This window comes from Nicotiana tabacum, chromosome 17 (assembly GCF_000715075.1).
Source record: "Nicotiana tabacum cultivar K326 chromosome 17, ASM71507v2, whole genome shotgun sequence".
Lineage (NCBI taxonomy): Eukaryota > Viridiplantae > Streptophyta > Magnoliopsida > Solanales > Solanaceae > Nicotiana > Nicotiana tabacum.
In genome coordinates, this window is record NC_134096.1 from 6,831,584 (window position 1) to 6,842,687 (window position 11,104).

General features: G+C 34.2%; 1 protein-coding gene across 1 annotated transcript; it reads left to right on the plus strand.

Annotated features, from left to right (window-relative positions):
- Positions 1-1,358: 1,358 nt before the first annotated feature.
- Positions 1,359-10,872, plus strand: LOC107812739 (BRCA1-associated RING domain protein 1). The gene is made up of 13 exons (XM_016637898.2): positions 1,359-1,557; positions 2,427-2,480; positions 2,604-2,674; positions 3,092-3,187; positions 3,286-3,614; positions 4,039-4,341; positions 4,450-4,550; positions 5,339-5,525; positions 5,632-5,741; positions 8,075-8,165; positions 8,634-8,799; positions 9,585-9,703; positions 10,360-10,872. Exons 1-13 carry the CDS (start codon positions 1,466-1,468, stop codon positions 10,702-10,704), a joined length of 2,064 nt encoding a protein of 687 aa, XP_016493384.2. The 5' UTR covers positions 1,359-1,465; the 3' UTR covers positions 10,705-10,872.
- The last annotated feature ends 232 nt before the right edge of the window (positions 10,873-11,104 follow it).

Sequence of the window (11,104 nt, forward strand, 5' to 3'; positions counted from 1 at the left end):
TTAATATTTTTTCTCAAAAATTGATTGAAAAGTTTGTGGGGGGTGGGGTGAACGAGGAAGGCATAAGGGAGAAAGAGAAAAGAAATGGAGGAGGGGTGGGCAAAAGAAGAAAGTGGAGACCCATTTTATTTTTTTAAAATTATTTTTTGTCTTTTACTTTTCCTTTTTATTTTTTCTACTTATTTTAATTATTTTTAGTCTAAGTTTTAATGTTTACACTTGTTGTTGTACGCGTGAAGTCCAACTTGTCATTAAGTTGCCACTAATGTTTGGTCAACGGTCAAAGAGATTTAAAGTAGTGTGTTTTAACAACTAGGAGTGTTTGGATGAAACTAAGTAGAGTATCAGGACCAGAATAATAAAATGGGTCAAGTAGAAGTGTTTATTAGGCTATTCTGCCATATATAATATATATAATATGTGTTTAATACATATATATACAAAATATATATATTATCGGCTATTTTTTTTAACGTCTAAAATACATTTTTTTCTTAAGTATAAAAGGACAACCCGATTCACTAAGCTCCCGCTATGCGCGAGGTTCGGGGAAGGGTCAGACCACAAGGGTCTATTGTTCACAGCTTACTCTACATTTTTGCAATAATCTGTTTTCACGACTTGAACCCGTGACCGCCTGGTCACGTGACAACATATTTTTCTTAAGTATATTAATATTATTAAGCACAGTTCTTAAAGTTGAAAATTATTGGGTTTATGCAAGTTGTATACATCCGTTGAATATATAATATAAGCCTATAATATAATATTGATAGCTTTAGAATTCTCAAATTCCAACTTCTTCATTTTTTGGATGATTAAAGACTATTTACTTATTGCACCGTTATAATTTTCTGAAGTAGTCCTATTCGTAATCTTTTTCTATCAACATACTAAATCCAGATTTCATAATTAAATTTAAGTTTTATGTTCGATTGCTTTCCATTCGTGTTCGTATTTGCAATTCTTCGTTTTTATTCAAGAAAAATGCAATCGTGTATTTAGAGCTGGTACTTTAGGTTGAAGGGTATTTTTGTTAACAAACAATTCATTAAACGGACAATATCATTAGAGGTGACCATTTACGAACAATTGTAAAAAAATGAGGACAATTTTTAAGTACCGGCACGAAAACAGACTATTTGTCCAAATCAGCCCCTCAAAGTGGCTATCTGTGCAAATTTCTCGATCAGAAGTTGTATTAATTGGGCCAGCCTAAAACAGCCCATATCAGCAACGGGTTTGTTAAAAAAGCGGGAGACAATTTCCTCAATATCACTGAGCGCCAAAATTCGAACTTTATACCGCCAAATTCTTTACTCAGCACCGTCTGTATATATAGTAACACACACACACACACACACAAAAAAAAGCTAGGTTATTTATTTCCCGCGAAATTCTCATTTTCAGTTCTTTACTCAGCAGAAAAAGATTTGCAGACTGAAGCTTTGAGTGAATTTCAAGAATGGCAGCGGAGACTCAAAGCATTTCTCGGTTACTAAACCCATTGGCATTTCATATTCAGAAATTGGGTCTTGAACTCAAATGCCCTCTTTGGTAATTTTTCTTTTTCTCCTTAACTCAATATTCTTTAATTTGATTTGGTTTTTTTTTTGTTTTGTTAGAGACTTGTAGATCCTTTAGTTTTAAAGAATTAGTTTATCTAAAAAGATTAAAAAAAATTATGGAAATAAAATGGACTCAATAGAGGATTTCTTTTTGGTTAGAGATTCACATGTCATTGTATGAGAAGCAATATAAGAGAGAATTTTAGTTTTAGTGAACCTCTAATTTGTTTAAAAGATAATTTTTATCGAATTAGAAGGACCCAACTTTAAAGGACTAAATTTTTTACTGAATAAAATATACCCTATAGAGGAAATGGAATTAGAAGATTCAGATAGTTGGTCTCAACTAGTTTGCATTAGGGCGTTTCCTGGTTAGAGATTCATATTGCATTGTATGGTATTTGTAAGATTAGAAAAAAATCTTAGTTTACTCAAAAGATAATTTTTTATGGAATAAAATTACCCCAACTGTAAAATATCAAATATTTTATCGAATAAAATGGACTCAATGGAGGAAATGGGCGCAAAAGATTCATAGAGTTGGATATAGGATTTGAATTTTAAGCATGGGGCGGATCCGACCCTTTGGTACTAGGTTCAACTTAACTTAGTACTTTAGTTGTGGAATATATATTTATGTATAAAAGTTCATTAAAATGATAACAAATAAGTAGGTACGAACTTATACTTTTAAATTATACAATGATTTCAATATTAAAAGCCTTAAATGTTGAATCCATAGAGTTTAAATCTTGGATATACTTTAAGGGATTGGACCATTTGTGTTATTAAGTTCGAATTTAATACTTGTAAATATTTATGTAGAATATTTACACATAGTTTCTTATGATTTTGCAGCTTAAACTTGCTGAATAAACCTATGTTGCTTCCATGCGATCATATTTTCTGCAAGTAAGTTATCATTTTGGGTATCTTTGAAATTGGTTTCTCTGTGATATTTGCTTGTATGCTTACTTTAGGCTTTGAATATTGTTATCCAAAGATTCTTTTTAAAAATTTAATCTTTTTGTGCAGCCTTTGTGTTCCAAGGTCTACCCAAGTTCAATGTGAATGCCCTGTATGCAAACATCAATATGTTAATCAAGGTACTATTACATGGTTTTAATACATTGTTTTTGCTGTTTAATAAACAAATTCTGAAGTTGGCCGCAAAACTAATTTGTTTGTAGGGAGATACACATTAGAAAGAACATTAATTCCCTCAAATGTTACTGCTTAAATGGTAGCAGTCCATAAGTAAATATATGTAGGGAGATACACATTAGTTCCTTAAGCTTTAGATGAGGTTATTCATATATATATATATATATATTATGAGTTGAGCTTAATGAAAGAAGTGAGTATTCATATTATCTACCTCACTTATTTGGGACTGAGGTGCAATATTTGTTGAATGAATCATGATTTTACAATATGAAAAGATAAGATCTTTTCTGTTTATAATGTGTCTTAGATTTTGTGAGGGAAATAATTGATGTTTTGCCTTTACTGGAATGGTGCAGAAATAAGGGCAGTGCCTCATATGGAGAGTATGATAGCCATATTTAGAAGCTTAGATGCTACTTTCAATGCTAAAGTCTTTCAATTCAAATCTCCTGGTAAATATATCTTAACCTGTATATCAAATTTTCTGTTCTTTTTTCTTGCTAGTAAAGTACAGTACTACTCACACCAAAAAATTGGTTTAATGCACCAGATGCTGGATGGTCATCGGAACAATATCCTATTTCTGTTAGTCTTGATGATAAATCAAGAAATGAGCAATCTGTCAAGGCCATAGTAAGCAGCAATGATCCAAACAAGGAAATTAATAGGCGGAATGGACATGGAATTCCTTGGAATGGCGTGAATAATTTGAGTCTCTTGCCTTCTTCTGACAGAAAGGCAGACTTAAAAAATGAAAGGAATGATGCAGAGGAAATAGATTTGAATCAAGTGCAACAACAATCGCCAGACAGCTCTCATTCATCCGATAATAACAAAGATATAGTTAAAGAGACAAGTGAACTGAGAGTAAGAAATAATGTAAGTTTCATAATTTGCTACTATAATATAGTATTATATTTCTCGAAAAGTATAGTAATATCGAGTTGTTTTCACCTTGTCATGTCATTGGCATCATTCTTTGCAAATGGAACAGTAAGTGCCTGCTAAGTGCTAACTAATTTTTTTACTATTTTTGGGGTTGCCCATTACTTGCCAGAGATTAGCCTTAAATTAGAAATAATTTCCTGTATAAAAGAAGCACATCCTTCCAATTAAAGTACCTAATCATATGAACAATTTCTCCAGCTATATAGCAATATTTATGCTTGAATAAGTCCAGGAAGTATAGTAGCTAGTTATCTATGATATCATGGTGGCAGACTATCGAGATGGATGTGTACTGTTTCCATGATTATACGCAACAAAAGAAATAATTTTTTTGAATATATTTGCTTGTTTTCAGGATATAAAAAGCCATACTGCGAAGATGTCTGTAGAAGATAGCTCACACGTGGTTGAAGGTCTAGTGCACCACACAATTAAGCATGAACATGTGTTTGAGGAAAGAGACTTGAAGAGACAAAAGAAATTAAGCTATGAATTGTCAGAGACGGTCTTGCAAAGTCATGCTATTACCAACTCTGACTGCTCTTTGGCATGCAAATTGAGTGAATCTTCTTTGGTTGCTCAGCCAAAAGCAGTTTCAGATCAACATCTTCCGAAAGGAAGTGTTTGTGCTTTCTGCCACACATCTAAGATAACAGAGGTCAGTTATCTGCTTCATACTATTTTAAAGGACAAATTTGAACATAGTTAGACATGTTTATTCTATTAATATAATCATTTCATATTTGGCTGTGATTAATACTTGCAGGGAACTGGACCAATGCTGCACTATGCAAATGGAAGGGAGGTGGTGGGAGATGTTACTTCACTTTCAAAAGCCATACCTGTGCACATGAAATGTATTGACTGGTATGCAATTCCACAATTTAGCTTGGATATTCCGATATCAGTAACTTTTAATAACAAGCTCATAAAGAAAGCTCTAATGTGTTAGATTATGTTTTGTTTTATCATTTGTGTTGGATGACATACTAATGGTAAACGACTTCAGAACCATTCTTGTTTTTTTCTAGCCTTATTGATGGTTATTTACATTGAGCTGGGGAAGTTTTATACTTGCCAGCTTGAAACTGTTGAGTTAGAACTTGGAAATATATTGCCCTCTATTTGTAATGACTGAATCTCTCTTTTGCTTATGGGGCTAGTTCTTTTAAGTGAAAGTACAACAACAACAACAATAATAACCCAGTATAATCTCACTAGTGGGGTCTGGGAAGGGTAGTGTGTACACAGATCTTACCCCTACCCTAGGGTAGAGGCTGTTTTCGATAGATCCTCGGCTCCTTCCCTCCAAGAACTCCCCACCTTGCTCTTGGGGTGACTCGAACTCACAACCTCTTGGTTGGAAGTGGAGGGTGCTCACCGCTAGAGCAACCCACTCTTGTCTTTTAAGTGAAAGTAGAACTCAAATAATCCAAAGGTTTGGGTTCATGCTTATTTGGAACCAAGTAGGCAACATCTGTATATTTGACATTATACTAGATTTATTGTTAGTGTTCACCTGAGCTCTTCCACATTTACGTAGTTCTGCCCTAATTGTATTGCCTTCTTTTACAGCTAGCAACATTTTTATTTATTATTATTTGGGGTTCTGCAGTATTTAACTAGTCCATTTACTATTTAATTCCATTTTGTAGGGCACCTCAAGTATATTATGATGGAGATACCTTGAGAAATTTGGAGGCTGAGTTGGCAAGAGCTGCAAAACTCAAGTGTAGTGGCTGCGGCCTAAAGGGTGCAGCACTTGGCTGCCTCATGAAGTCATGCCGCAGGAGTTATCATATGCCTTGTGCATTTGAAATCCAAGACTGCCGATGGGATTGTGTAAGTAGAGCAATATAATGCTCCCAGTCAATGATTTTACCAATCTGAGATCTATAAAGATTGTTCTTTTCCTTCTCTCCCACAATGTCTGCATCTTTAATTGCAGGACAACTTTGTAATGCTCTGCCCGAGTCATAAATCTGTTAAATTTCCAAGTGAGAAGTCAAAGTCTAGGAAGCGCGCCAGTATGGAAGCATGTCAAGAATCTGCTCCCATGTAAGAACTATATGTTATGGAAGTCCCATATTACTCCCTGCATTTCAATTTGTGTCTTTCTTTCCATTTTTAGTCTTTAAAAAAATGACTCTTTTTATATTTAGTAACTCTTTAACTCCAACATTCCACACGGCATATTTAAGACTACAAGATTCAAGGACATTTAGGTACATTTAGAGGTGGCAAAATGGTTAAAAGAAAATAATTATCCACTCATATTATCCATTAAAAATTGGGTTGGATAATGATTTTTTTAAAAATGGGTCGAATATGGATAAGAATCATATTATCTATTTAGAAAATTATTAATCAAATGGATAACTAATGGATAATTAACGTGTTTAACTTTTACATTTGTAAAGCCTCAAATTAGGGGTTCCTCAAGTTTGGAAGATTAGTAATTCTTCAAAAAGTGATTATATTCAAAAAGCTATGGATAATATAGATATTCATATTATCCGCCGGATAACTTGTATTTATCTGTCTCAAATACGGGTCCGTTTTTTGAAATACCCATTTGACCCACTCATATCCGACCCGACCATTCTGTTTGCCACCCCTAGGTACATTATACACATCTTTACTTAAAGATCACATGATTTAAAAGTCTTCCTTTTCTTAATTTCATGTCCAGTCAAACTAAGACACAAATTGAAACTAAGTAAGTATTTTTTATCACTTAGTGATCACGTCCAACTCTAGTCCTAAAAAGGATAAGTGGTCGCTGCAAATATAATCCGGTCTAAGAGTTTAGAGTCGAATCCCACATAGAACTAATGTTTTGCCATAATTGTTCAATATGTCTAAGAAGACAAGCTTGAATAAATTTCTAAGTTATAAAGATTAAGATTCTTATATTTAAATAATTAACTATGAAACTAAAGTAGCAAATTAACTATAGATACTAAGGGTTGGAGATTAAATATAGGAAGTCTAGAGTTATGATTTTCCCAAATGTTGGAATCCTTCCCGCTATGTTCCCTACAATTTTGCCTATGTATTCTTTACTGATCGTGAGCATTTTAGGTGCCGTAATTCTCTCTCGAGCAACTACAATAATTTACTAGACATATTCTCTCGAACTACGCTAGTTGGCTTTATCTAACCGCTCATTATGACCATGTTAAGTCTTTGTTATTTTTAAACCTACCTTTAAACCCGTTGTATTGATTTCTCACATACGTTAGGAATGACATTGTTCAACAATCACCTAAATATGTATTCTTTCTCAAGCAACATATAATAAATAGGCACAGTCAATCGATGGCCATTCAATCAACTGAAATAAGCACGTAGTAGAACAAATAGACAAATTCAAAGGTTAAATTATATTAAAACATAACAAGAATTCATCCTCCAAGAGGTTCCATCAAAACTCTAGATAACAAATTAGCTATTCATAATAGTATGCATAACTACAATACTAGAATTCATAAGCAATAATGGAAATAGGAAGAAGGAAGTGAAAAACTCGTAGAAGAATTCTCCGTCTTGCTCCTAGTGTGTTCTTGCCTCCTTAGGTCTAAAGTGTGTCAAAAGTATGTCAAAAGTACTCAAAATACCGTTTTTCCATGTATATATACCAAGTAGGGTCGGGCCCAAATAATTATACCTTCTCCTACACAAAAAAGGACACTTTTTCAAGTCAGGACGTCCGCGGCTGCGGATTCAACTGCGGATTTGGCTGCGGATTTTGGCTAGTTTCTGACTCACATCCGCGGCCAGTGCGCTTGTTGCGCATTTTTCACTCTGTTTCGTTTAGAATTGGAAAAACGTAAAACATGAAAGTTGTAGCCCTTTGAATTAGCTTTCCAACCATATATTGTGGAGCTCAAATGGAGTTCTGAGCGAAAAGTTATGTACATTTTACTAGACAGTGCGTAATATGCCTACTCGATTCTTCGCTCGTTCTTAACTATCATCCGTTGATCGCCGAACACGATCCCGGCTTAATTCCTTGGGCTTTTACTCAGACTTCAAAGCTCCAAATCACTTGAATTCATTCCATAACATCTACATAGCTCGGAATCACTCCTACAAGGCACAAAACACACAATTAGTGTAAAACACTATCGATTAAAGCTCAAACTCAATTAAGGTGCAGTAAATTAGAGTGTAATAAGTGACTAAAATATGTAATTATAGCCTATTATCACTTAGCTTAAATGAAGGCACTTTAAACAATGATAAAAGATCCTCTTGAATCATATTAAAATCTCTATTTCAAATGACATAGAATACACAATTCCCTCCCTGTCCCAGGCCCCATGGTTTAAAGCTTGTAAGATAAACACATGATTTTTCCTCATTTGGAATGTTAAATTTGTATGCAGAACATCTGAGCAATTGAATTTTTGGGCAACATCATCAGATGGACCCAAAGAATGGGTTCTATGTGGATCTGCTCTATCCTCAGAAGAGAAGGTTGGTCTCCTTCCTATAGTAAGAATGTATTCTGCTAGTTTCTTTCATATGCATGCACAGTACAATGCATATATTTTATGACTGCTTGATCAGTTTTTAAATATCATGGATCAAATCACCAGCACAATGTCATTTTATAGGCCATTGTCGCCAGTAGCAAGTTACCAAGCAAAACCAACTTATCTATTTAGCTCTTTGTCATTTGTACATATAAGCAGACAACTTAGTTTGTTTATTCCCCAAATAGTTTGACTTTATTTCTGTCAGTGTTAGTTTATTCTTCTGTTGTCTGTTAACTTTCACACCTCCACAGCTGAATTAGCTATTTATTTTGTCTACTTGTTGCATTTTGGTGGAGTAAATTAATCCAATAAGTGTAGCTCTTTTAGTTTGTGAATTTGTTGGTTGAATTGTTGTACTTCCATCAATATCGGTTAATCGTAATTGGTTCTTCTGATCTTATTTCAGTATATGATGGTCAAGTTTGCTAACATTTGCGGCGCAACTGTGTGCAAGACTTGGAACCCAAATGTCACCCATGTCATTGCAGCAACAGATGAAAAGGGTGCATGCACCAGAACACTGAAAGTTCTCATGGCAATTTTGGGTGGAAAATGGATCCTAACAATTGATTGTAAGCTCTTTCTTCTTTTTGTCTTACATGGTTAAGTTAGCCTATTTGTTCATTTGGTTCTCCATTATGGGAGAGGCATGTAAAATTGCCTAAGAAGTAGGCTATGCAATTAAGTAAATTAAGTTTGCAATTAAGTAAACTAAGCTAGTATATTTTTATAGGCATGTAAATAAATAAATTTCGCACGACAACATAAGAACAAGAGTATCTGGTACTTGGAGGATTAGAGAGGAGGAGAGAGGAATGCTATGGTATCAAGATTGGAGCTAGGAGCTTGGGTACATGTTCGTTTGAATCTAGTAGCTTTTGCTCAAACAATGTATTTGTGTTGAGAAATTCATTAAATATGTATAAATATTAAATTTAGAACCCAATTATTGGTACTGAAAATTGTCGTTTGAAATCCAAAACTTCGCCTCTGTATGGTATATGTTGGAGTTATGCACATTCCAAAGACTCGTAAGAGAATTAAGATATCTAAATGGTGCTCTATAGTCTATAGTATGAGCATGGCACTTTATTGGAACTATGCTGCTTGGTTTGGAGCAATACTATAACTCGCAAAAGTGAAGTGATTATTTTTTCTGTAGATTCTGTGTCCTATCATATTTAGCAAGATAAATAATAAGCTTAAGTAGTTCTATAATTTTCTCTTACTGTGAAGAACATGCCTTTATAAATGAATCATCCCCCATGAATAGAGACAAGACTAGGACAATATACTTCAAACAATTGACCTATTAGCTCAGTTTAAATGATGCTAATACAACTTTGCTTATTTCCAGGGATAAAAGCCTGCATCGGAGCAAATTGTCCTGTGATTGAAGAACCTTATGAAGTTAGCCTGGACAATCATGGCTGTTTTGGTGGCCCTAAAGCTGGTAGACTTAAGGCTTCATCCAATGTAAGTATTCATTTTTCTCCTATAGGGATAAAAAATGATGTAAGCATTTATATTTCTGCTGTAATAAGAAATGCATTTACAATGCTGCTTGTGAATATGCTTTATGGCTAAAATGGTCCCTTATGCTTGAAGGTAGGTTTATAGTAGTCCCTTAAGTATGCATTAAATATTTAATGAGCTTTGATTGTTAGATCTGATGGAAATTGTGAAAAAAGAAAATTAGCGGGAACTCACATTTATAGTTATAATTTTTGTAGTTTTTGCTTCTTTTTTTAAATATCTATTTCTAGAGTATAGTGCATTTTTTTAGGTATAATTTTTGCTACTTTTGAAAATTTCTGGTGGCTAGTGCAATTTGTGCTGTATTTTTTTAGGATTTGATGGGATTTTCTTGATGTAATTTTTTTCTCTACAGTTCCATCAAATCTGACAAATATAAATTGTTAAATATTTGAAGGAGACCAAACATGTTAATTTTTGACAAACTTAAAGGACCAAAAATGTTCGGTGCATACTTAAGGGACTACTTTGAATGTACCCCCAAACATAAGGAATCATTTTTGTCATTTCCTCGAAACATCTCTGCTGATTTTCTTAGTAACAAGGCTCATAATAAAATTATGGCACAGTAAAAAGATTCCTTGTTTCTTATGCAGGCACCTAAACTTTTTGATGGTTTCAAGTTTTATCTGAGCGGAGATTATGTAGCAGCTTACAAAAAGGACCTATTAGATCTAGTCGAAAAGGGTGGAGGTTCCATCATTCACAGTAAGGAACAGCTGATTTACCAGATAGGTTCTATGAAAGCAACTAACTCATCTTGTCTAGTTGTTTATAATCTTGATCCTCCACGCGGTTGCATGTCTGGCGAAGATAGCAATGTTTTGCTGCACAGACAAGCTGAGGCTGAAGATTTGGCCAAGCAAATTGGTTGTCAGGTCATTCAGCATACATGGATCCTGCAGTCTATTGCTGCATGTAAATTAGAACCTTTCTGCTGATATAGCATTGCAAGTTTCAATATAACAGTGAGCACTAGTTTATGTTTAGGAAGATCCCGCAAAGTAACTTTATTCATTTGACAGATGAGAGTAAACTGTCTTGTTGTTTGTATGGGGCTGTTATACATTTTTCTACAACTGAGCAATATACTGAATCTTAAAGGGAAAGGTTTTACTTCCAAGAGATGAAATGGAGTACTAGGAGAGTTATAAGTTTCCTTAGCCAACTAATGCCTTTTCTTCTTTGGTTGTAGACTTGGTCAGCTAAGCAGATTCCAACGTCTTCTGCAACTCTTTATTTGTAATTGTGGTGTTCTTTCTAGCTTGTTAGTACCTCCGCTAATTCTTGAGGATACTTGCTACCTTTTGCCAACATAGGTACTAGGTAACTTTGTTATAA

Bases quoted from the DNA above. Each gene is read 5' to 3' on its own strand.
- LOC107812739 (XM_016637898.2), top strand. From the start codon at position 1,466: ATGGCAGCGGAGACTCAAAGCATTTCTCGGTTACTAAACCCATTGGCA. The intron at 3,615-4,038 runs GTAAGTTTCATA...GCTTGTTTTCAG, and splicing joins AACTGAGAGTAAGAAATAAT to GATATAAAAAGCCATACTGC. The intron at 9,704-10,359 runs GTAAGTATTCAT...TTTCTTATGCAG, and splicing joins GACTTAAGGCTTCATCCAAT to GCACCTAAACTTTTTGATGG.